Source organism: Sinocyclocheilus rhinocerous, unplaced genomic scaffold (genome assembly GCF_001515625.1).
Source record: "Sinocyclocheilus rhinocerous isolate Xijiao unplaced genomic scaffold, SAMN03320098_v1.1 scaffold2660, whole genome shotgun sequence".
NCBI lineage: Eukaryota > Metazoa > Chordata > Actinopteri > Cypriniformes > Cyprinidae > Sinocyclocheilus > Sinocyclocheilus rhinocerous.
In genome coordinates, this window is record NW_015630549.1 from 272075 (window position 1) to 299841 (window position 27767).

Genomic DNA, 27767 nt, shown 5'->3' on the forward strand with positions numbered 1-27767 from the left:
AAGTGAAAGAAAAATATGTACCATTGCCCTATATGTTTGTAATATTGGTCTTCCTTGTATAGCTTCCCCTGTACCCCTGTAACCTGCCACAGTGTTACTTCAGAAACAATTCAAGTCACAATAAAGTGAATAAATTAGTTGAGTCTAGGTCATGTCTGAGTCATGTTTCAAAAAGTGAAAGATCTGAATGTACAGCAGCACAAAACGCCAACAGGTTTTCCCGGATCTTCTGAAGAACATTTCTCGCCCATTCACATTCGTTCGAGATTAAGGCAACAGTGGATGAATACATCCCAGTACAACAACAACAAAAAAAAAACCTAAGTCATACAGTCTGATATAATTCCCAAATCACAAAGTATGTCTTCTCCTTTACACTCTAAACAATGCAATTTCATCAGATGCCCAGATACCATCCTCCGTCCTGTTTAAATGACCATTATTTGAACTTTAATTAAAACCAACAATTACTCTGTACATGCCTAAGGAGCATCAGCCCTCTGTTTAAAATATTTTAAAATTTTAGAGATTTCCTTTTGAGAAATGAGAAAACAAGAAGAGACAGATCACTTGTTGCTAGCTTTGTTGTCAAACTGGAAAAGATCCAACATATCAAGCATTGCCTGCCTAATGTTACTTCCAAAGCGGTGAGAGTCCTATAAATCACAAGAAAACGGGACCATTTTTATGTTACATATGTACAGAATTATTACAAATAAACAGAATTATTATATCATATTTTAAATTATTTTAACAATTTATATAATTAATATGAATATACAGCACCATTCAAAAGTTGCTAAGATTTTATAATGTTTCTGAAATAAGTCATTAAAAAGTCCATTTAAAGTAACTTCTCTGTTTTAATGTTTTAAATGTCTTTATAACGTCACTTTTGACCAATTTAATGAATCCTAGCTGAATTAATTGGATGCTGAATAATTTATTTCTTAAAAAAAAAACACCTTTCAAAAACTACTTTATATTTAATTATTAATTGTATAAAAATAATAACAACTATAATTATAATTATGTATATTTTATATTTTATTTTAGATGTAATAAAGTGAACCCACCGTCTCTGGGCTGGAGTGTTTGCTGGATATGTGGAAGTTGATGAGATCTTCTCCAAGAATAATATATGATACACCATAACCGTCATCAGCAACCTAAACAACACACATATTGGTCACATATTGGCAAAACAAAACAAAACAAAATAAAACAAAACAAAACAAAAAATCAAAACACTGTTTTCTTTATAAACCCTGAACACATATTATTAAACTATGTAAAAAAATAAATAAATAGCAGTCAAAAACAAAACCTAAAATTCTGGCTATATATATTCAAAAGTTTGGGTAAAGTAAGTAACAAAGAAATTAATAATTTTATTCAAAAATGATGCATTAAGTTGATATATAATAACAGTAAAGACATTTATAATGTTATAAATATTTCCTATCACAATTACCATAAAAATATGAAGCAGCACAACTGTTTTTAAAGGGGTCATATGATGCTTTTTTAAAGATCATTATTTTGTGTATTTGGTGTAACAGAATATGTTGACATGCTTTAATGTTCAAAAAACACATTATTTTTCAAATACTGTACATTATTGTAGGTCCTCTATGCCCCGCCTCTCTCAAACGCTTCGTTTTCTACAAAGCCCCCTCCTTTCATAGCAAAGTCAGAATTACCTCCTCTCCTAGGTTCACGAAACGGTCGTCCATAAAATGCATTGCTGTTCTGTTGTAAGTAATCTTAATGCATCTACTTTCGGAAGGCCAAATAAAGTGGTTTTGCTTTCGCCTAGAAACACACAGCGTCTCCTTGACATGGCTGCTTCAACATTAACTGCGGTTACTGAAACCACGCCTTCTTTCTTTGCTGAACATTTGGGCGGCTTTATGCTAATATTTCCACATAGTGAGGTAGATATGTGGGGGCGTGTTAGAACGAGCCATTTTAGGGGGGCGTGGCAGAGTCTTAACTTTGATAAAGAATATCTCTTTGGTTTTGAGACTTTAGTCTTTGCAACTTCAGGGATCTTATCTATGCACAATCAGCTTGTAACACTCCAAAGAGAAAGGAAAACTTGAAATCGCATCATATGACCCCTTTAACATATAATACGAAATGTTTCTTCAGCATCAAATCAGGATATTAGAATGATTTCTGAAGGATCATGTGACACGGAAGACTGGAGTAATGATGCTGAAAATTCAGCTTTGCATCACAGAAATAAATTACATTTTAACATATGTTCAAATAGAAAACAGTTACTTTAGATTGTAATAATATTTCAAAATATTACTGTTTTTACTGCATTCTTGATCCAATAAATGCAGCCTTGGTGAGAATAAGAGACATCTTTCAAAAACATTCAATTAATCTTGCCACCCAAAACTTTTACAATACTGTAAACCAAGAGTTGAGTTTTCACTGAATCATGTCTAGGTAGGACAGAGTGTTAGAAACAAAATGTTGAACTTACAGGTCCAAATCCACCTCCGCTGGTGACGTATTCTGGATGCCTCTTTATATCAAACAGATCGACCTGTTGGAGAGGAGTCTGACTGGTGGACAATCTCCAGGGCTCGGACAACACCTACAACAAACCCAACGTATCACTATCAAATGTGATGAGTCTATGAAATGGATTGCATTTTAGCATGTGGCGTATCTCACACCTCTTTGAGAAAAGCCGAATCTTCACCGAGGTATTTTGACACCAGGTAGAGGCAGAAAAGATGGCGGTCGATGCCCTTTCCTGTCATGGCCAGTCTGTATAAGTCCTGATGCTTTTCTGCCGCCACTTTCAACAGCTTCAACTTCTCTTCTCTCTGAGGAAAAAAACAAAAAATTAGCAGGAATTAGCAGGAATTAGCAAACACACTTGCTGAAACTAGCTGGCCATTAAAGTCAATCCCACCGTTGCTTTGTCATTCATCATGGCACGGACAAAATCACAGGTTTGAGTGGTGCAGGAGCGCACAGTCTCAGTGCGGCCCTCTCTGAACAGACGAGTCATGGAGGCTTCGTACGTCAGGCAGAACTTGCCTTTATCCTACAGGAGGACAATGTGTACATATTACACAGAAGCCTGAGGAAAAACCCAAAGAATCGCTGAAGAATCGCTCGTACCCTGAAGTGCGCCAGCTGGAGGGCGATCTGAATGAAGCCGTCGGGACTTGTCTTGCATTTCTTGATCAGGCCTTTGCCAAAGTCGTTGAAGGGGATGATGTGCATGTCAACATCGTCCGCCAGAGCTTTAGCCACTTTCAGAGAACTGTTGATCACTGCCTGGCCCTGTGAAGGAACAAGGCCGCTCCTTGTTAAATTATATAGTGGATGAAAGTACAGCATGTTTAAAATGCACAGTAAACATTTGAACTGACCTCCTCTGGGATGTCCCACTGCAGTCTCTGGGGTCCCGGCAGGTTTGGATGGGGGTTTCCTTTGCAGTGTCCATCCTCAGTATAGCCCAGTCTCACTGGATCTGATGACAAGACATGCTGCCATAATACAAACAAAAACATTTTAAATATCACATGACATATACTACCTTTTTTGCAAGAATTTAGTACTTTTATTCAGCAGGGATGCATTAAACTGATCAAAAGTGACAGTAAAGACATTTATAATTGTACAAAAAAACTATTTCAAATAAATGCTGAAGAATCATGAAATCATGAAGGAATGTATCATGGTTATCATATTAAGCAGCACAACTGTTTTCAACACTGATAATAATATTAGATATTTCTTGAGCAGCAAATCAGCATATTAGAATGATTTCTGAAGGATCATGTGATACTGAACACGAATGTAATGATGCTGAAAATTCAGCTTTGCATCAAAGGAATAAATTACATTTTAAAATATATTCAAATAGACAACAGCTATTTAAAATAGTAAAAAAATATTTCACAATATTACTGTTTTTACTGAGCCTTTCTAAAATCTTAAAATATCTTACTGAGCCCAAACTTTTGAATGGTAGTGTAGATGTTTAAAATGTTTGAACACCATAAATTTGTCTGATTTTCACACAAAGCTATAATATGACATGAGAAGGCTTGAAATATATAGCGCAAGAGTCATATTGACCACTTTTACGGTGCTTTTTTTATTTTTGGAGCTTGACAGTCTTAATTGTCATACACTTTCATTGTATGAACAACAGCAACCAGGATATTCTGCTGAATATCTCATTTTGTGTTGCTCACAGGAAAGAACAGGGTCATACAGGGTTTGTAACAACATGAAGGTGAGTAAATCCGATGATCCCTTTAAAGGAATAGTTCACCCAAAATGAACATTGTGTGTCATCAATTCCTCACCCTCATGTTGTTCCAAACCTGTATGACTTTCTTTCAACTGTTGAACACAAAAGATGATTTTTTTTGTAGAATGTTGGTAACGAACAGCTGACGGTAGCCAGTATTTTTTTTTTCCCATACTATGGAAGTCAATGTTTACCATCAACTGTTTGGTTACGAACATTTTTCAACATTAGAAGAAAGAAGAAAGAAACTCACACAGGTTTGGAACAACAGGAGAGCGAGGAATTGATGACACAATGCTAATTTTTTGGGTGAACTATACTTTTAAGGTTGTATAAGAAGTTTAGGGTGCCCCCTATAGGCAGCACACCAAGAGTTCATATTACTGTTCTGAGGCTAATTTGTATACTTACACCAATCGAAAAACAAACATGAATTTGTGCAATAAGTGACTCAAATATTTGCATTGCACTTATATAAAAATGTGATTTTGTCAAATATGAATTTTCTTTCTTGCCAAAACAGCTCATGTATATCAATATCTTAATGAATTAATTTACAGTATTCACCTCCCACAAATGGCCAACGATGGGCGCATCGGCCCAGGAGTGTTCTGCATTCAATCCCATAGTGCCGTTCTTGAACACAATCAGATTGAAAGACTTGTCAAACCACCTGGAGACAAAAAACACACACACGATAAAGTGAAAAAAAACTTAAAACATATACTACCGTTCAAAACTTTGGGGTCTGTAAGATTTTTTTTTTTTTAATAAGTCTCATATGCTCTTATCTGCCTTTCAATCACAAAACCTCCTGGACCGCAACCAGTCTGGCTTCAGAAGTGGACATTCAACCGAGACTGCCCTGCTCTTGGTTGTTGAAGCCCTAAGACTGGCAAGAGCGGCTTCCAAATCTTCAATACTTATCTTGCTGGATCTGTTCTCTGATTTTGACACGGTTAACCACCAGATCCTCCTGTCAACCCTATTGGCAAAGGGCATCTCAGGAACCGCACTCCAGTGGTTTGAGTCTTACCTCTCAGATAGGTCCTTCAAGGTATCTTGGAGAGGTGAGGTGTCCAAGTCGCGACATCTAACTACTGGGGTGCCTCAGGGCTCAGTTCTTGGACCACTTCTCTTCTCTGTCTACATGGCATCATTAGGTTCTGTCATTCAGAAACATGGCTTTTCATACCACTGCTATGCTGATGATACTCAACTCTACCTCTCATTCCATCCTGAAGATCCGACGAAAGCTGCTCGCATCTCAGCATGTCTAACAGATATTTCTTGCTGGATGAAGGACCATCACCTTCCACTCAACCTGACCAAGACAGAACTGCTTGTGGTTTCAACAAACCCATCACTTCATCACAATTTCACCATCCAGCCAGGCACATCAACCATAACTCCTTCAAACACAGCCAGAAACCTTGGAGTTGTGATTGATGATCAGCTGACTTTCTCAGACCACATTGCTAAAACTGCCCGGTCCTGCAGATTTGCTTTATACAACATTAGGAAGATCAGGTCCTTTCTTTCTGAACATGCTACACAACTCCTTGTTCAAGCTCTTGTTTTTTCTCAGACTGGACTATTGCAATGCTCTCTTGGCAGGTCTTCCAGCCAGTTCTATCAAACCTATACAACTAATCCAGAATGCGGCTGCAAGATTAATCTTTAATGAGCCGAAAAGAGCACATGCCACACCTCTGTTCATCAATTTGCACTGGCTACCAATAGCTGCTCGCATAAAATTCAAGGCATTGATGTTTGCCTACAAAACTACCACTGGCTCTGCACCCCTTTACCAATATTCACTACTTCATACTTATGTGCCCTCTAGAAGCTTGCGTTCTGCAAGTGAACGGCGCATGATAGTGCCATCCCAAAGAGGCACAAAATCACTTTCATGGACTTTATCTTAACTGTTCCCTGCTGGTGGAATGACCCAAAATCACTTTCATGGACTTTTATCTTAACTGTTCCCTGCTGGTGGAATGACCTGCCCGACTCAAGTCTTTAGCCATCTTCAAGAAACGGCTAAAGATACATCTCTTCTATCTACACTTGACCCTCTAACACTTGAACTCTCTATTCTATTTCTATTCTTACTAGTTTTTTTTTGTTTTTTTTAAAGAGCCTCTAACACTAGCATTCTCTATTCCTTTTCTATTATATCTTCTTGTTTTCTTTTTATTTATTATAAAAATGACCCTCTAACACTAGCATTCTCTGTTCTTTTTCTATTCTTTTGACTTGTTTTATTTTATTACTCAAAAAAAAGAAGAAAAAAGAAAGACCCTCTAACACTAGCATTCCCTATTCTTTTTCTATTCTATCTCCTTGTTACGTGCATTGCATTAGGCTAACCGAGACTTGTCACAGCACTTACATATTATTGCCCTTTTGTTGGTTTTGATTGCTTCTATTGTCCTCATTTGTAAGTCATTTGGATTAAAGAGTCTGCTAAATGACTAAATGTAAATGTAATGTAATGTTCAGCAAGGCTAAATTTCTTTGATCAAAAATACAGTTAAAACAGTAATATTGTGGGATATTATTACAATTTAACTGTTTTCTATTGTAATATTATGTTAAAATATAATTTATTCCTGTGATGCAACACTGAATTTTCAGCATCATTACTCTAGTCTTCAGTGTCATTTCTTAGAAACATTTCTTATTATTATCAATGTTGAAAGCAGTTTTTGCTGCTTAATATTTTTACAAAAATGTGATACATTTTTTTTCAGGATTCTTTCATAAATAGAAAGTTCCAAAGAACAGCATTTATTTGAAATTTTGTAACAATGCAATCAATTGAGTCCTTGCTAAATAAATTAATATTTTTAAATAATCTATTAGTATTAATTCATTTAAAGAAATCTTACTGACCCCAAACTTTTGAACAGAACATTAAATGAACAGAAATATATTATGGTTCACGATAAGTGATTTTATAACCCAATTTAATTATAAACAAGCGAGATCGTAGTCACCTGTCATAGCATTTTCCATGGAGCAGAGATTTGCCATAGCTGTCCAGGGACTGCACCGAATTCTCTGGATCGTAACGCTGTTCGGTGTCATCCAGAGTAACAAAGAAAGCCGCTTTCTCCACAGAATCCAGAGACTGCTTGTTCTTCCCACGACTGAAGAACTGTGAGCGGGCTTTGGCCCAGGGATCTCTGGGTAATGGGGAACAAAAGCAGAGATAAAATCACTTGGCTCTTTGCGTGTTCTTTAATGGGCTTTGATCACATTTAAGTGAACAGAAAGAGAAAAAACAGCATCTGGTTCATGAATGAAAGCTGAAATTTATAGCTTTATTTGCATAACGCCGCCCAAATGTTCACGCAAAGAAAGAAGGCGGAACTTTTATTCTCGCTGTAGTATTATATTATTATATATATTATATATTAAAAATACAATATAATTTTGTATTGTCATTTACCAAATATTTGTAAAATTAAATTAACAATTAAATTAATAAAAAAAAGTAAAAGTAATAATAATAAAACAAATTATTAAAAATAAAATACAAATAATAAAAATGAGCAGTCACCTGTCGCCCGCTGTCAAAGCGGCAAGCAGCTCCTCTCCTGGATGAGGTTCGGATTTGTCCGCCAAGATCCTTTCAATCTGCTGCTCAATTTCTCGAGGCAACAGCAGTCGTCCGTCATAAAACAGCCACACCTTGAAAAAGCGTCCCTTGTGATACACAGCGATGTGTTTGCTCTCGTTCATGTGCTGAAGGACGTCTGATGAAGAATACGGACGAGAGGATGGAGGTGTATCAATGTGCATGAAAACAAAGTAACATTATTCTGTAGTTCATCCAATAATTATTTGTGCAGTTTAAATGAGGTCAAATGTGTTATTTTTTGGCTGTTTTTGTCAAGGGTTAAATGATTAATGGTGGTCAGTAGACAATGATGAGAAAAGCAAAAGGTGAGGTAAAAAAAAGGCAAAGTAGATGAGAAGAAAGACCAAACAAAGGCTTGCTATAGCCCCCCTAAAATGACTACTCAGCCCATCTAAAATTTTGCGATTAGCTCCATAAACTACACAAATTCGTGATCGCCTCAGTCCCCTTAAAATTTCATCTGAAAATGGCGGCAGACACCGATCGGCTCCTCCACGTCTTTCAGCGCGTTCTTTTTCAATCTGCAGACCGCGGCGGCGCAGAGCGACAAACAGAGGACAAGGGGTGTGTTTATCGATAGATTGTTATAATATCTGCATCTGTGCAGTTCTTTGTCATAAATCCAGTTTACAAAATATCACGGGGGAGCAATAATCGGTTCCCCATCTACTGTAGCATAAGTTTTCACTGGGTTCACCCCTCATCACACCACAGCTGTTTCCTGAAAATGAAGCACATATGAACGCATACTTTATAAAACGATGTTGCCATTTTCATTTGAAAATATAACTTTCAATATAATACACATTCCAGTGCTTGTGGCAAATAGGTTTGCATACTTGAACTAAGGAAAGAGGGATGTACTAGAAATGCAAACAGTAAAATGGTGTGTTTGTACAGTAAACAGGTGTGTGTGTGAGATCATGAAGACTTGAATGTGGCTTATTCAGTACTCAAATGTTATACCTATCTATGCAATACAGTGGAATACTGCAATAAGTTTATTATATGACCCCTATTAATCAAATTTTTTTAAATTTATTTATATATATATTTTTATTATTATTAGGCTATTATTATTATACCCTCACCGGGGACTGAGCCCCCCTAAAATGAAAATCCTAGAATCGCCCCTGTATGTTACTATATAATAATAACTGTTATTATTATTACTATTATTCATTAAGTGCATTGATTATATATTATTACCGTAATTATTATTATTGATTAGTATAGTACTTTGTATTTTCTGTTTTTAACAATTCTAATCATCATAATCTTTAATAGACAATTATTATTATTATTATTATTATTGCTGATTAAGTGTTTTGATCATATTTTATTGATTATTATATGTATTTTATTGTTTTGTTTTTCTCGATTAATAGTATACATGCACTTTAAATTCTAGTTAAAAATTAATCAACATCATCATAATTTCTAGAATTATCATTATTATTATTATGCTTTTTTGCATTAATAGAATGTCTGCACTCTAAAGTTGTTATTATTATTATTATTATTATTAATTCGATTAGTTCTAGTACAAAATTATATAATAATAAGTATTTATTATTATTATTATTTTATTGGTTTTGGTTTTCTGCATTAATAGTATACATGCACTCTAAATTAGTTAAGCTATTTATCAATATAATATATAATAAAATATAATTTTTTATCAATATTTTAATTCAGTAATCATTTATTTTACTATAATTTAGTAAGAATTAGAAACTAAATACCACATATTTCCACTTTGCTGTGATAGCCCATTATTATTATTAATACATTATCATATCACATACATTTTCTAAATAGTAATCCTGTAGATTCAGTCATTAAGTAAAGTATATGTATTAGTTACTAAACTGGAATTAATTCAGCGTTTAAAACCTCTTGAATTTATTACAGTATGTTATAAGTTAGTAGCAATAAAAATAACAGACATCTTTGAATGGCACCACTATATACGGCCAGACGGGTGTAAAAACATGTTATTTCCTGTTCCTCATTCATCTGTTTCAGATAACAGGTTAATCATTAAATCACACAAATAGGTTATCAAGTTATGAAACAGTTAAGCACAAGTTAAGCACACAAAACTAAGTCCTCGCCATCTGCTTCCTCCAGAAACGTCAGCTATATAGAGCGCAAATCCAAATCACAAACCCTCATGCATTTTAGGCCCACAGCAATCACTAGCTTGTGAAATGAAGACGCGTGAAGCTCTACCTGTTTCTACACCGGGAACTCGACTGGTGTTGAACATACGCTCGTACTGAGATGAGCACATGGGGATAGTGTTCAAAACCATGAGCTGTGAAGCAGAACGGAAGGTCAAACACTAACAGGAAAAACAAGGAAGAAACCCAAAATACCACTATAGAAACCTGTAGAGCAGGGATGGGCAACTTTGATAGTGACGAGGGCCAGCATTTTTTCTCCTTTATACCAAGGGGCCAGATTACTAATCCACGTCCACACACCTTTTACACCGTCTTACTCAAATTCTTTTTTATTGAAGGAAATTAAAGTATAACTAATGTCATTTGTTTTTAAAGATTTTATTAAGTATAAAACTTGTGCAGTTATGCTAATTCAGAAGGAAAACTTTGTTGTCAGTGGACAGAAATATTACCAATGTAATGTAAGCCAATGTAAACATTTCAATTGCATTGTCTGTAAATTTGCAACAAACAAATATACAGAGGTCCTTTTTTTATTAGTAGCCTACAGAACATTCTCAAAACAACCTAAAAGGACGGTTAAAAAGGGCTTAATTAAAAAAAAAAAAAAAGTTATTCCAAATGGTAGCATAAAATAACCTGGTATCTGCAGGATTTTTTCTAATCAAATTTAAGACCTTTAAAGACCTTTTTAAGATCTGCACTTCACATTTCAGCCTTTAAACCATTTTTAAGAAAAGGGATGAGTCAAAAGTATCAATTATTATAATAATTTAAACAATTATTATCAATTAATTATTATATTACATAATATATAGTGTAGTCTTAGTGTCTTAATTGTTTAGATTTTTATAATGCATTAGCTTTTTGTCGATCCACTGGTTCACATTTAAAAATATGTAGCAAAAATAGCAGATGGGCTTATTGAAAAAGCAAATTCGTTCTCTGCCAGCAGGTGTCACTTTCGGAACTGCAGAAATATAGTGGTTTCCTCGGTAACCGCAGTACACAAAGCTAAAGTGCAGCGCTCAAGTTTATTCAGCGAAATCGTAGCCTTTTGAAGTTTAATCGTCATATTAATCCATATAGCAATTCTTGTCTTTCCGTCCCCAAAGACCTCTTAGAATTAAGACTTTTTGTATTATTTAAGAGTTTGCATGGCCTTAAATGTAAACAGTTTAACTGAAGATGTTTTAAGGACCCGCGGAAACCCTAATAAGAACATAGTCCAGTGCGGGCCGTACTAAAAGACACTGCGGGCCGTATATTGCCCATCCCTGCTGTAGAGGGAAACTGGAAACAAAAAAGAAAAAGTGGAAGGAGTGAAGGATCATCAGGAGAGATGAATTCAACACGGTGACCAGCCGCCGGATAACAGCACAGCTGCCAAATGACTAAACAGCCTACATTAATATCTTCTAAAACCAACAGAAAACTGCTGACCGATACAACAGTCAGGCAGATACAATATATGATATTTTTGATATTTGATTATTTGATAGTGGTCGTCTGATGTGCATTTTCCAATGTTTCAGACAAATTCAATCGTAGAGTGTAGGGTGACTGATGAACAATAGAGAGAGAAAAAATACAGCTCAATTTAAAGATTTCAAATGAAACATTGAAAAAATGACAGAAATATAGGCAACAGTTATTTTACAAAATACAAATTATTTTATATTATATTAAGCTAGTCATCTTCAAATATATTGCCTGAATTATTTTACAAAGAAATATATCCAATATATAGAAAAAAAATTAATATTCATAAATAAAATAATAAATAATAATTATAAATTATTACTTATCATATGATCAAAATAATGTAATATGATAAAAACTATATAGAAATAAACTGTGCCAAAATCCAAATAAAGAAAACCATACAGGTTGTAAATGGCATGAGGGTGATTAAAATAATAATAATAATAATCACATACATACATAAATACATTTATATATGAATTATATGAAATTATACAATTATATAAAAATGTATTATGTGGTTAATATCAAACAAGTCCACAGTTAAAAGTGATTCAAATGTATTATGTGATTACTAATTATGTGAAATAATATATAATAAAAATATTTATACAAAATAAAATATATTATAAATAATATACATAACAAATAATAATCATCATATTAATAATATAAAAATTTATTAATATTATGATGATCATTATAATGAATTATCATGTCTTTCATAATAACTATTTACCTATTTCTCTAACTGGCCAATATATTGGTGTATCACTATTATTGGTATTATTAAAGAGAGAGAGAGAGAGAGAGAGAGAGAGAGAGATTATATTAATTATATTATTTAAAATTATACATAAATTCTATGAAATCATACAATTAAATACTTTTATTATATATATAATAAAATATTATTATGTGATTAATATAATAACAAATTACAAAATAGTAATAATAATAATAATTAATAATAATAACATAATAAATAATTAATACATTTTATAATAATACATAATTAATTATCATGATTTTTTTTTCAACTATTTACCTATTTCTATAATTTTGGCTAATATATTGATGTATCACTATTATAGATATTGGTTAACAACCATGACCGAGATCTGTCTAAGAGAGATTTGGTCTCAGCTGCTATCATTAAATTGCATCACCGTCCACCGTGCTCTCTAGAAATCAGCCAGTAAAAAGCCCTCATCAGTCGACCACTGTAAGTCAATAAGCTCTACTGCTCTCCTGTCTGCTGTGCTGTTGTCCTGAGGCTGAGGCGGCTGCTGCTGGAGCTGATGAAGGGGTGCGGGTCGGGACGGACAAGTCCCTCCTCTTACCTGTCTCCAGCCCGGGAATGCGGGACGTGTTAAACATCCGCTCCCACTGCGCCGAGCACAGCGGCACTCGGTTCTCCAGCAAGTATAACTGTGCATGTGGTGAGTGAGCGCACATAGCAAACGCAGACGCAGGGTTAAAGAGAGACAAAGAGAGACATGGTATGACACGACAAACATCCTTTTTCAACATGTGTCTGCTGATTTGGTCATTATACAGTACAAATAAAAAAAAAATCTAACAAAAAACATACACAAACATGCACTAAAACACATTAGATATGACATAGAAGAGACCTGAACACACACACACAAACTATTCAAAAGTTTGGGATCAGTAAGATACTGTATATATTTTTTTCCTATTTTTGGTCTCTTCACCTCTCGTTTTAAGTCTCTTATGCTCACCAAGGCTGCATTTATTTGATCAAAAATATAGTAAAAACAGGAATAAAATAACTGTTTTCTATTGTAATATATGGTAAAATGTAATTTATTCCTGTGATGCGCAGCTGAATTTTCAGCATCATTACTCCAGTCTTCAGTGTCACATGATCCTTCAGAAATAACTCTAATATCCTGATTTGCTGCTCAAGAAACATTTGTTATCAGTATCAATGTTGAAAACAGTTGTGCTGCTGCTTCAGACTTTTTTGTGTAAACTGTGACACTTTTTTTAGGATTCTGATGAATTCAAAGTAAAAGAAAAACAGCAATTATTTGAAATAAAAATCTTTTGTAACATTATAAATGTCTTTACTGTCACTTTTGATCAATTTAATGCAGCCTTGCTGAATAAAAAATATTAATTATTTAGAAACAAAATTACTGACTCCAAAACATTTGAATGGTAGTGTATGTTTTTACATAAATATAATGTATTATATATTTTATAATATATCATTTGTTATATAAGTAAACATTACTACATGGTCATATAATTTACACATTTTGTATAAAATGTATCTGTAAATAAAAGCTAGAATCTAAACAACTACCACATGCCTCTTCATTTGCTTCTATGAAGTGAAATACTATGTGATAATAAAAGTTAATGTTTCATCTGAAGTTCTGAGTAGTAGTTCACCACCACTGACCCATACATGACCCTGACCTATGAAAAAATAATAATTACACTTAAGAGAATAGTTCACCCAAAAGTAAATTTCATTACCATTTACTCACATTTGTGTCATTTTCTAATGATCCTGAAGACATTGATTAGCATGCTCAGGTGTGTTTGATAAGGGTTAGAGCTAAACTCTGCAGGAAAGTGGATCTCGTGGGCCAGATTTGAGGATCCCTGCTCTATGACATTATCTTGTGTAACACACAAGGAGATATTTTGCATGATGCTGCACATATAGAAGTAATTTCATTTAACGTCAATCACACCAGTGTGAATAAGATTTGAAAGTTTTTTGGTCTCACAGGAAGCTATCATATTATTGCGTTATATTGGCTATAACTATAGGTTTTTGTTGTTGTTTTAGAATCTTGAAACAAATCCATTATTCTTGTATAGAATGAAGGTAAAAAAAATATTGCATTCAATTTAGGCAATATTGATGAATGTTTGTGTTACAGACTCTACTGAGTAAACTAGACTCACTGGTTTAATCTGCGCTCTGTCCAGTTTTCTTCTGTACATCATGATGGCGTGGATGGAATTACCAGCACGGGCAGCTTGACGTGTAGTGGGGATCACATAGAGGAAGTCCTGATAAACACAGAGAAAGTGACTCTCCTGAGATGTTGCCATTGAACAGTGCTATGAACTTATTATATGAACAACCTGGAGTTAAATGAGTTAAAGCAACTTTCCAAAAACTGCTACCATAACCCAGTTGGTAGATTTCTAACAATAGTTTGTGCTAGATTTATAAAAATTGTTTGCTCTACAAGCAAAACTTAATGTAAATTTGTTCATTTCTTCACTACAAAAACTAGTGCTGTGACCTGGATGGTAGATTTATAAAAATAGTTTGTGCTACAAGCAAAACTTAATATGAATTTGTTAATTTCTACACTACAGAAATTGGTGCCATGACCCGGATGTTAGATTTATAAAAATAGTTTGTGCTACAAGCAAAACTTAATATGAATTTATTAATTTCTACAACACAAAAATTGGTGCCATGACCTGGATGGTAGATTTATAAAAAATAGTTTGTGCTACAAGCAAAACTTAATATGAATTTGTTAATTTCTACACCACAAAAATTGGTGCCATGACCCGTATGTTAGATTTATAAAAATAGTTTGTGCTACAAGCAAAACTTACTATCAATTTGTTAATTTCTACACCACACAAATTGGTGTTGTGATCCAGATGGTAAATTTGTGCTACAAGCAAAACTGAATGTAAATTTGTTCATTTCTACAACACAAAAATTGGTGCCGTGACCCGGATGCTAGATTTATAAAAAATAGTTTGTGCTACAAGTAAAACTTAATGTAAATTTGTTAATTTCTACACCACACAAATTGGTGTCATGACCAAGGTGAAAGTTTATAAAAAAATATTTGAGCAAAGCCTAATGTAAATTAGTTAATTTCATATTTTGATGGATTACTTTTTAAATTTCACCATCTTAAATTTTTTTTTCTTGAAAATTTGACTTTCTTTTTAACAAAATCCAGATTAGCCATTGCATATCAGTCTTGCCATTGCATAGTAGTTGCTGTTGACCATGATTGGTCCTCGACCTCTGAGGTAAATATACTCCTCCCACCAGTCGCTGACCTAAGAGGATGATAGCAGAACAAAGTTAAATATCCATAATCCAAGGTATGACACAAATCTCAAATAAAAGTAACTTAAGGTTCATTATTTAAGAAGCTTCATGCTATTTTGAAAGAAAGACAAACTTGAAAAAGGTTCTGAGGCATTTTTATGATGAGATATGATAAGACTGCACATTATTTAAAAAAAATCCCTCAGGAAAAGTTGTTGAAAGTGATTTTGAATAGTAGAGAAAAGAGCGAACTTACATAATTGGAGGCCCACCAGGATTTGAGCTTCAGGTACCATTGCAGTTTGGGGCCCAAGTTCTTCTCAAAGTCCTTTGCCAACCCCTCCATACGCTTGTACTGTTCATCGTCCATCAGAGGGCGAGCTGACTCAAGATACTTGAAAAAAATAAAAAATAAAAAAATAAATAAATATATATATATATATATATATATAGATGTGAAGTGAGCGTAATTAAAAAAAAGGAAGTGCATTGAAAATTCAGTCATATTTGTCCTATTAATACATTTGATAATTTTAAAAAGCAATGAAAATGCTTGACTTACTCTTCTAACAGTGTCTTTTATAGGAGGCACTGGTAACCGTGGTATTGAATTCTGGAAGCTGTACAGCATTGGCTTTGGCCCCGAACATACCTTCACCAATACCTGTGTGGACAGTGTTAATATTGGGTCAAGAGTCAAACATGAGACAAGCATGAATCTTCCAATTATACAACCAGACAAGTTCTAGTGAACAGCTGTATATCAAAAACTGGCACAATGACGTAGAGATAACTTCAAAAGAAACATGCAATTACCAGAACAGTGCTGAAATTGTGTTATAAAACAAACTTATTAGACTTTGGACTCTCTCTGAATATGATGTAGGAAAATATTTACAGCACTGGGAGTGTTTAAAGTGCACCTAAAAGGGACTATATGGACTATAAAAATCCAATAGTTGCATAATATGGCATAATGTTTGGGTGAATTATTACTTTAAGTGATCAATTCCCCATCAGGGCCACACTCACCAACCAAATCTTTGTTGTTAAGGACAAAGATCCATGGCGATTGAACATCCAGCCGTGCCAGGACAGCAAGTACTTGAGGACGTTCCTCATAACGAAAGTCACAGCAATCCACAATCCGGTCCCAATCAGCACACCACCAACAATACGCTGCCCTTCTTCTGTTACGTACTTACTGCAGGGAAACACAGCTATTAGGTGAGAAATTAACTGCAGTGCACTTTCAAAAACACTGTAGTTATTAGTTTGTAATAACTTGAACTAAAATAGTTCAAATAGTCTAAGAATCTTAATTTTTAATGACAGACATGGTAAATATAGTAAATATATTTTATAAAAAATAATACTTCAAATATTAATGTTTAATAATTTACTAATTGTTTTTTAATTATTAAAATGATAAAATATTAAATCATCATAAATCATAATGATTTGTTATTATCAGCACTGTAGTTACACTGTAAGTATTATACATGGTTCATACATGCGTTAAAGGGGTCCTATTATGCTTTTTCACTTTTTCAACTTTAGTTAGTCTGTAATGTTGCTGTTTGAGCATAAAAAAGATCTGCAAAGTTACAAAGCTCAAAGTCCACTTCAAAAGGAGATATTTTATAAAACAGAAACTTTTCAAAAACTACAACGAACGACTCGTTTGGACTACAACGCACATTTTCCGGGATTTGTGATATCACAAAGATCGACGAATGGGACGAGACCTGGAATGAGCCTATTTTCAAAAACAGTGGAGTGTTCCTTTAACATCTTATGAAATGAAAAGCTACGTGTTTGTAAGAAATAAATCCTTCATTACCTTCAAACCAGTGCTTCTAGCAAAAATATATTATAAATACGAAATGTACCATACTATTGCTTTCTCCATTGAAAAAGTTGTCTCGTCTGAATCAGGAGAGAAATATGTTACAGGTGAATCAGTCTAAAACAGATCTAAACAAATATGTCAGCAGATTTTGATGTGAGAGGACAGCAGGAGATGGACTTTTTGTGTTTTAACTTTCATAATTAGGAGTCCATAATCCAAAATAATGCTTCCGCCAGAAAAAAAGTCCATCTCCTGTCGTCTCTCACATATTTGGTTAGCACTGTAAATGGAATGGACTCATATTGAATACTTGTGGATTATTGTGATGTTTTTATCAGCTGGACTCTCATTCTGACAGCACCCATTCACTGCAGAGAATCTACTGGTGAGCAAGAGATGAAATGGTACATTTCTCCAAATCTGCTCCCATGAAGAAACAAACAAAGGGAGGGGGCTGGGGGGCCAGTGCCCCTTTAATTACCAACGCTAAAGTGCCCTTTTGGTCTGATCTAGGTGCCCCTGGACCGCAATTTCTACAGAGGGGTAGCACATTTTCTGCAAATATTCATTTTTGGATGAACTATTCCTTTAAAAAAAAATACATGAACAAACATCGTATTATATAACACAAAGCCACTTAATGTGAATTTCAAAATATGTTGTTGTAATAAAACATTAGCAGTAATCTAATCGCATTTGTTCTGCCGTTCACTGTGACCTCAAGCATTTAACTGCATGACATAACAGAGTGCATTACAGAATGTGCTTTATTCACGACCTCTGTGACTCTTTCACATGCGCTTGTATTGTAAACATCGCTCTGATGTAAATAAATAAAGCTGCATGGATGTTGTCACAATGATATCTTACTTTTTGGAGCAATCATAACATGATCGTTTAAACAATGCAGTATATTTAATATAACAGGTCTGAGATAATTGAAATAGAATAGAAAGTGTGTATTTAGGGTTTATGTCCTTGTCACATTTTCAAAACAAAGGCGTGTTGACCTCTCTTACTGTATGTTAATAGACGATAAACTGGTTTGTACAAGAAACAGGCAGACCAAACTCTTCCCTGAACCAGCTAGACAACTTCATTCAGTCGCTCAATTAGATGAACAATGGTTAATCTACAAACCACTGATTTACTACAAACACAACCATACTATTATACCCTTGTGAAAAAGAACTCTGCTTAATTGTATTGAATGTGCACTTGTAGTGTACTTAGAATCTATAAATATTATATCGATTATAATATTATACTTATAATATATATTATAATAGATTATATATTAGACTTTATATATATACTTACAGATCATATAATGTGTATGAAATTAAATAAAAGGCCACTAAGTGTACTTGAAGAGTCCACTTTCTTGACTATGTTTCTTTATGCACTTAAGTGCACTTTTAAAAAGTGCATTTTGCAATCATGTCAAATCAAAAGTTTTAAAGTACATTTTAAATCATTATTTTTAATCATCTTTTATCATGCTCTAAAGAAGTACACTTATATTGATGTGTTGACTAACATACTAAAGTACACATAAAGTACAGAACTATAGCTTTAACTAATTAGTAATATTACATTTAAAGATAAAATATTTGAAATGACTAAATTATAACATCATTACAAACGTGTGATTACAAAAATATTTTAATACATGACAGAAGATTCAATAGAAATTACTTTAAAATATATTTTAGTGCAAATAAGGACATTCAGCAGCACATTTGAACCATATTTCAACGACAATAGAAGTAATTATAAAATTACTGTACATATGTGTAAGTGACGTGACATGACGTGAAGTGTGGCCAAGCATGGTGTCCCATACTCAGAATTTGTTCTCTGCATTTCACACATCTAAGTACACACACACAGCAGTGAGTAGTGAACACACACACACACACCCAGAGCAGTGGGCAGCCATTTTTGCTGCGGCACCCAGGGAGCAGTTGGGGGTTCTGTAGTCTCGCGTAGCCAGACCTTCAGACTGACGGGTGAAGGTTTGGAATCCATGGCAGCTTTCATTGGCCAAGGCCCGCCCATGACTTTTGACCGACATGTCAAACAACCAATCACAGTTCGCTTCGTTTCAGCGTCACATTTCGGGGCGTGGAAATGTTGCCACAATAACACTCGGACTCTCAATGTAAAACTCTCAGACGTATTTTAAAGATTCTATGCCGCGAACGTTAAATATTTCACACACTTTTGAGAATCCAGCGTTTAGTTGATCCTGATAAGCGCTGGTCGTCACAGTTGTAAACACGACGGCTTTCTTCTTTCGTGAGGGGGTTTGGCGCCACGGCATCTTCGTTTCCAGGCGGAACGTTAAAGAACGCGACACACACGTTTCCCGGAAATCCTGTATAATTCAACCAATCCGATGACAACTTCGAAACTCCTGAAGTGTTTCCACTTTTGTGTGCCATATGCATCAGACTTTTAGCCAACGGTATGTGGGCGTGACGTCTGAGGCTAGGGTTTCTGAGCCTCGCTCAAGGACACCTCAGTCATGGTATTGGTGGAAGAGAGCGCTGTACATTCACTCCCCACACCGACAATCCCTGCTGGACCTGAGACTCGAACCCACGCCCTTTGAGTTACAAGTCCGACTCTCTAACCATTAGGTCACGACTTCCACGACGCACTCAGATGCAAAGTAAAAAAAACACTACTAAAGTAAAAAAAAAACACTCTAAAGTTCAGATATTTGTATTTAATATAAATTTAAACTACCATACATCTTTATTAGCATTAGCAATTAAGTGTTTCTTTTAAAGCATATTATTTCCATAATAAGTACTCTTTTTAAAAGCATGCCAAAGAGTACTTCCATTATGGTGTCCACTGTGGTGACCATGGAAACTAATTGCAAATGTCAGTAACCACATGGTTTCAACCATAGATATATACATAGATATATATACGTAGATGCCTCATTAGCGACTGTTTCTATGTGCCGCGATACATAAGCCATCCACCATTTTTGGAACGGTCTGCGAACCTTTGAGCGCGTTGACTGTGTGCGTCTACAACAGCAAGTTACGCTTGTATCTCTTTGAATACTCATTGATAATTATGGTGAATGACGTCAAGTTGACCGTTCCAAAATGGCGGACGCGTCAACATATCTGGAGCGGTCGAATAGGGAATCTATACATATCTATGGATATATATACCGTATTGTCCCGAATATAAGACGATATTTTTTTCTTGGAAATACATCTGAAAAAACGCGGTCGTCTTATATTCAGGGTCTAGACTTTGACATGTCAATAATACACCCACAACAATAGGTGGCGCCAAATACGCATAAAACGAGTGTGCCATGAAATACGTAATGTAATGCGTGTTGTAAAGATCGCGAGTAAAAACAAAAGAAAAAGAAAACCTTACAGCTGCATGAGTCGTGACTGTCACGTTAGCCTGATGGGACCAAACTCCCTTTGTGATTTTAAAACGTAAGACAGTACCCAGATTTGAAGACTACAGTAAGATTTAACTTCTACTGTTAATAAGATTTTGGTAGGCTACTATTAGATGGATAGCCTAAATGTCCTAATTCAGATGGACTACCTGTTTTGTTTTGTTTTTTAATGGTATATCAAAAAGTGAATATTTTTTAAATGTGATTGTTGGTACATTTTACCAGTTTTTACCATACTTTCAAAACAAAAATTAAAATAGGACAAATATGCAATATGATAATAATTGAAGACAAAATGTGTTTTACTGAGAAAAAACAAGATTTGGTTTTTAAAAAGCCTTTTTCAAAAAGGTACATCTGGAAAAAGGGGGGTCGTCTTATAATCAGGGTCGTCTTATATTCGGGCCAATACGGTATACGTAGAAGCCTCATTAGCGACTGTTTCTATGGGCCGCTATACGTAAGCCGTCCGCCATATTGTAATGGTCAACTTGACGTCATTCACCATAGTAATCACTGAATATTCGAAAGATGCCACAATCCTGCACAGAACGGCTAAACGGCTCTGTGCAAACCTACAGAATGGTGAATGACGTCAAGTTGACCGTTCCAAGATGGCGGCTGCGTATACGTGCCTGGAGCGGTCGAATGGGGTGTCTATACATGTCTATGGTTTCAACACCATCTGAAAACAATTATAAAACTACACAGATTCTGTTGCACCACAACCACACCCACCTAAAAAATTTTAATCTCTTAACATCCTGACCAGCAGGACACAGCAGCATTGGCTCAACCTGAAATTGGGGACTATCTGTTTGTTCAACCAATGGCAGACGAGAGACTGTTCCGGAAGACAATATAAAAAAGGCATTATTTAAAAGTTTCTATTTAAATGTACAATAAAAAAAAATAAAAAAAACAGTTCAGCAAGCTATTTCAAATGTTATTGCAATTTTATTAAACATATTTTTTTATTATTAATAATAAGAATAATGTAATTGTTATTATTATTATTTATTAATAATATATTACAGTGTATAACTACAGACTTTCTTGCTTAACGACCACTCAAACCATTTTACTTTACGACACATATACAACAATATTATCATAAGATCATAATAATTGTTTATAACAGTGATATTATCATCATCTAGCGCAAATCTAATAAAAAATTACTACGAAGGTCATGTTTTGTAAAGAGGGCGCTATGTTATGTATTAGCAAGTCAACAGCCAGAGTTTAGGAAATTGCATTCACTGGTATTGCATTTTTTTTTCCTTACAATGAAAGTGAATGGTGATTGCTGTTATACTGCATAATATCTCCTTTTGTGTTGGTCAACACGAGGGCTAATAAATAATTATAAAATTTTACATTTTGGATTATTTATTTCTGATTTAAAGCGATAACATATGCGTTATTAATATATCTAAATGTAACAAGTTAGGCTGCGGGCAAAGCTATTTGTTGTATCGCGTAATTCGTAAGAATTCTCAATAGTAAACTTGCTTGGCACCGAAACAAATCGAAACTATGTAGCAAGAGGACAAACACTTTGACAAGTTCCCTGATAATATTGCAATCAATAACTAAAATCAAACATATTGCAGCGCAGCAGTTGTTGCGCGCGCATAACAACGGCAACTGAACGTCTCGCGCTCTCAGCTTTATGCCCTCACAGAGCCGGGCACCCACTGACCTCGTCCTGCAACATTCACCAGGTGCCCTTCGAAGGAGCGCAGGGCTCGGTTCCGGATGTTGGCGGATCTTCGCCAACGGGGGATGGAGATTGGAGGTTTCGCTCAGTCCTTTTGGAACCTTTATACTGTAAGCTAAATATAGTGTTATGTTATTATTTTTTTATTTATATAGGTGTATTATAAATTCCCCTCACTACACCCACACACACACACACACACATATATATATAGCTTAAAAAATATGTACAAATATTGATATAAATTTAATTAAAAATATATGTTTATCAAATTATATCGTGTGAAAATAATTAAAAATGAATAAAAAGTATATTGTAAGCTACATATTGATATATTTTTAATTTAATCTTTTATTGCATTTGGAATGTATTTTAATCAAAAGTGCACTAAAAACTTTTACATATAAGAAAAATTAAATTGGACGACAACTTTATATACAGATTATATTAAATATAGCCTATATTTGGATCTTACCTTGTCTCTCCGGTCATTTCATGACAATATTAATGCATTAGATGCCTTCTGAAAACATGAAGGTCATTATGCAGCGTGTTTAATTAGGGGAAAGCAAGCAGTCTGTCCCCATGGTGCCGAAGTCACCAGAGAGAAGCCAAAGAACAGTTCTGTTCAGGAGGAGGAACGTGGAGCATTATATTAAATATAGCCTATATTAATGCATTAGATGCCTTCTGAAAACATGAAGGTCGTTATGCAGCGTGTTTAATTAGGGGAAAGCAAGCAGTCTGTCCCCATGGTGCCGAAGTCACCAGAGAGAAGCCAAAGAACAGTTCTGTTCAGGAGGAGGAACGTGGAGCAAGAGCTGAAGCCAATGTGATTTTTTTTTTTTTTTTTTTTTTTTTTTTTTTTAGCAAATATTTTATGACTTTCATATTGTTTGGCTGTATCAAATTTCCTTCAACCCAAGTTTTTTTTTTTTTTTTTTTTTTTTAGAAAGAAGGGTATATGGCGGTATATTGTACCCCCTCATGTTATTTTAACAAAAAGCTGCAGTTAATCCGCAGTTCTTAACCATTCCGTTCTTATTAGTAAGGAATTCGTGCACTAAATGTACCGCTATATAATGATATCAGCACACTTACTAACAGTATAATCATCGTATTAGCATTTTTTATATATAATTATTTTTATTTAATTTTCACTGTAATACAAAAATAACAAGGCGTATTAGCATTTTTAAATGCATAAATCATTAAATTAAAGCTAAAGAAATTATAAAGTGAAAGTTAATTAACTTAATTTGGGAACGGTCTCGCATTTAAACATTCTCTGTAGTTCTAACGCACTCTTCGGTACGAGTACGCTACACAGTACGCAGCGCAACAAGCGCTCTTCTGACGAACGCAGAGTGTCGCAACCAATGAAGTCTCACAATACAGAGGCGCGTCTCTGATTGGCCAGTCCACGTGACCCGTGACAGCCAGTCGTCCAATGAGAGTTGAGGATGATGCGACATGCCATCGCACTTCTCCGTCTGATAGAAGCGTGAGGACGGTCTGGAGCGTAACGTGGGGGTAAGTCAAAGAAAACCTTATTTTATTGTTGAGATTAAAGCTGCTTGCTCATATGTCGTGGCCTGGAAATGACATATGTGGTTTTAAAATGCTTTAATGACTTAATCGCAGTGTGTTGTGAGGTTTAGAGCTGTAATAGTTAAGGTGTTGACAGATACATATGCTGCACATGTGCATGATGGGACATTTAACAGCCTTGGACACATGCATGACAGCACAGTGACAGCAATCAGACATGCAGTCTAGTGTATTACGGTTGGTCAGTCTTCTTCTTTTATCAGAGTTTCTCTTGAGGTTGTATTTCTCAAAAACCACATCAATGATCCAAAAAGGCAGTTAATCTTACATAATACAATATAATGTCATAATATAATTTTCATGGGAAATGGAAAAGAGACATAAAAGTGGTTATTAAATCACTCAATAATTCATAAGCTATGTGATGCTGTGATGCACACTTGGTGTCAAATGATTAAAAGCTATGATTGACAGGTCCACTTGTCATCCTCGTCACCTATTTAGTAATTAAAGCCATGCTGGTGTTAGTCATACTTTGACCTCTTATAAATACAGAAAAAACCTGTTAAATGAATACATTCATTGTTTGTGATTACAATTGAATGAATAGGAGAAGGCACTGTATGACACATTTTAATTTGAGCATGACATTTACTTATCCTATTTTTTTTCTTTGCAAAATAGCTGAGGTGTGAAAATGGATAGAAAAAATGAAAAGAGTGAAGCCAAAGGTATGTTTTTGTGTTATTTATTTACTGTATTTACTATTATTTACTGTACATATATTACGATATACATCGAATAGAGTTATGTAAGTGTTCTAAAGAGCTCCATTATTTTGTGGTATTGTATTTTTATCTTTCTAAAAAAAAAAAAGTAAAACAAAAAAAGTTGCAATAGTTTAATAGGTTTTTAAGCAGTAATAACCAGAAATTATACATCTATCTGAATGAGAGCTGTAAATATATAAACACACTTTTGGTGAAATACATATGCTAAAAATAACATTGGGACTTTCAGAAGTAATTGCTTTCATTTTTTCTCCAAGGCAAAGGGGGAAATAAACCTCTTCAGTCCGACAAACCAGAGGGCTTTTTACAGGTAGAAAGGTACGACACAATTTTATATGCATGCCTTTAGAAAACCAAGATGATAATGAAAGTCACAGACTTCACATCTGTAAAGTTTGGTACAGTTTCTGGGAAGTTTCATAAACATTTGTAAAGTTTACTAAACTTGTGGTTTGTAAACATCTGTAAAGTGTTATAATGCTTTTTCAATTGGTAAGTTTTGTACCATGTTGCTTTAGTAAATGTCTGTAAAGTAAACTTGTTTCATAAACATCTGTCAAATTTAGCAAAGTCTTGTTTTGTAAACATCTGTTAAGTGCCATAAACTTGAGTTTCAGCTGTTTAGTTCTGTAACTTGTTGTTTTAGTAAACATCTGTAAAGTTGAATAAAATTGTTTCATAAACATCTGTAAAATTTACCAAATTTATGTCTTGTAAATATCTAACAAAAAAAAGTGTTATAAACTTGCTTTTCATCTGTTAATTTGTCTGTAAACTTTCATAAACTTGTTTTCATGAACGTCTTGTCAAATTTAACAAACATCTGTAAAGTGTCATAAACTTAAGTTTGCTCAGTTTGACAGATGTTTATCTTTACAGTCATATACTAAAATGTTAAAGAACTTAACAGATGAAACTCAAGTTTATGACACTACAGATGTTTACAAACTGTTTCATCTGTAAAGTTCTGTAACTTGTTTTATTAAATATGTGTACATTTAACAAACTTTAGTTTTGTAAACATCTGTAAAGTGTCATAAACTTAAGGTTGCTACATTTGACTGATGTTTATGAAACAAATTTACAAAACTTTAGTCATTTACTTAAAAAAGTTACAAAACTTAACAGATTCATCTGTTGTACTTTACAGTAGGGCTGGGCAATATGGCCAAACAAATTATCACTGTAAAAATTTTCATATCACTCAATATTGATATTTGAATTTGAATATTTCTTTCAAGTTTAAAGGCAGATTTTTGCTCCTAAGTGAAAGCTTGAAAAAACAGATAATTGTGGTTGTAAACTACTCTTTATGGTCAGAAAATGACAAATACTTCACGTTTCTGAATTCTTTACACTCTTCCAGTCATTTTTCCTTAACACAATAAATATCTTAGTAGAAAAATCAATTTCTTATTTTCTGCATGTTATAATGAGTGATATTGTTTCAAATCATTAAACAAGTTTGTGTTGCCTGCCTTTGACTTGTATCTTCAGCACAGTTTGCAGTGCAGGCTCCAATATTAATAATATTATTTTATTGTTATTTATTTATTTATTTATTTTTTGTCTCTTAAAAATGCACATTTGACTGTAGCTTGAGTTGACAGTAGAAGTAGCTTGAGTTAGGATGCAGATTTATGTTCATTATCAAAAACAGTAACATCTGTAAAAATTGTTACAACCTCATTTATGGTGAAATTTAATTATTCTGACTGTTATTCAAATTAACCTTTGGTCTTCCATAGCGGCTTACATTTAGATCATGATAACCACTAGCGGTGTAACGATTCACTCGTGTTCTTGATGCATCGATTACAAACCCTGACGGTGCAATGCATCGATCTTGAAACATGGATTTTTGAATCGTGAATCGCCGATTTCGGACAGTAATCGATTTAAAATTCTAAGAATCGAATGAATCGCGATTATAGCGATTCAATGCTTTCAAAATATATACACATTAAATGACTACAAGCACGAATTGAACAGTGTTCGTGCCTCGCATCTCTCCTTCACGCACTCCACTATTTACCGACTGTGACTGTCATAGGATTGCGCTCACGCTCAGTTCCTTTCACTGACACATGTTTTGAGCAGCTGATGTGTGATCTCTCATTAGTAGCCTATTCGTGGCCAGTAATGCTAAAGTGAAGTAGTTTTGCTTTTCTGTAGTTTTTCAATGGCTCTCATACCGACGACATTATTATGTGCATTTATTGCATGGACGGAGCAAAAATGTAAGTGTCTAAAGCATTATCAGAATCATCATTCGCCGATGGAGAGGAAAAGTTAAATACTATAGCATTTTATTTTATGAAAATGAGATAAAGAAGTTTTCGCACTGAAAGAGAACTGATCTCGCGCTCATAGAACTTAAGACGTGCCAGGCTATATCTGCAGCTAGGCTGAATAAAAAGCAGAATGAACTGAAACGTTAATACAATAAACACAATAAATAAATAAAATGTATGAATGATGCAGTGCTAATTGACATATCATTTATTACATTATAGAAACTATAAAGTGTATTTTCTACCTTATTCTGTGCAGAAAATTGAATTAATTGTTTGTAGTAGGCCTATGTAAATCAATCGTAAAATTGCCATTAGGAAAAAATTATAGATTACAAATGATTGATTATTGTCCAGCAGTGTATTTGATTTCTTATAGCAAATTCAAAGTAATAGATAAGAAAATAATTCCTTGT

General features: G+C 34.3%; 2 protein-coding genes across 3 annotated transcripts in view; one reads left to right on the forward strand and one right to left on the reverse strand.

The window, feature by feature from the left end:
• Positions 1–532: 532 nt before the first annotated feature.
• Positions 533–19578, reverse strand: LOC107740564 (carnitine O-palmitoyltransferase 1, liver isoform-like). The gene is made up of 17 exons (XM_016553012.1): positions 19546–19578; positions 16728–16985; positions 16258–16359; positions 15952–16089; positions 15626–15703; positions 14570–14677; positions 10179–10263; positions 7863–8058; positions 7297–7485; positions 4862–4967; positions 3405–3521; positions 3151–3315; positions 2939–3073; positions 2697–2849; positions 2501–2614; positions 1077–1169; positions 533–656 (listed from the first exon to the last, which is right to left on the reverse strand). The coding sequence occupies exons 1-17, from the start codon at positions 19576–19578 to the stop codon at positions 567–569; spliced, it is 2160 nt and encodes a 719-aa protein (XP_016408498.1). The 3' UTR covers positions 533–566.
• A 4588-nt stretch (positions 19579–24166) lies between these two features.
• The window catches only part of nap1l4a (nucleosome assembly protein 1-like 4a), a 23821-nt gene continuing 20220 nt past the window's right edge, over positions 24167–27767 (forward strand). Inside the window, exons 1-3 of one of the 2 annotated variants that reach the window (XM_016553007.1) lie at positions 24167–24248; positions 24951–24997; positions 25315–25375. In XM_016553007.1, coding sequence (XP_016408493.1) covers positions 24964–24997; positions 25315–25375 — 95 coding nt within the window. In that variant the 5' untranslated portion in view covers positions 24167–24248; positions 24951–24963. The remainder of the gene's footprint in view (positions 24249–24950; positions 24998–25314; positions 25376–27767) is intronic. The other variant, XM_016553006.1, reaches the window with a different exon arrangement.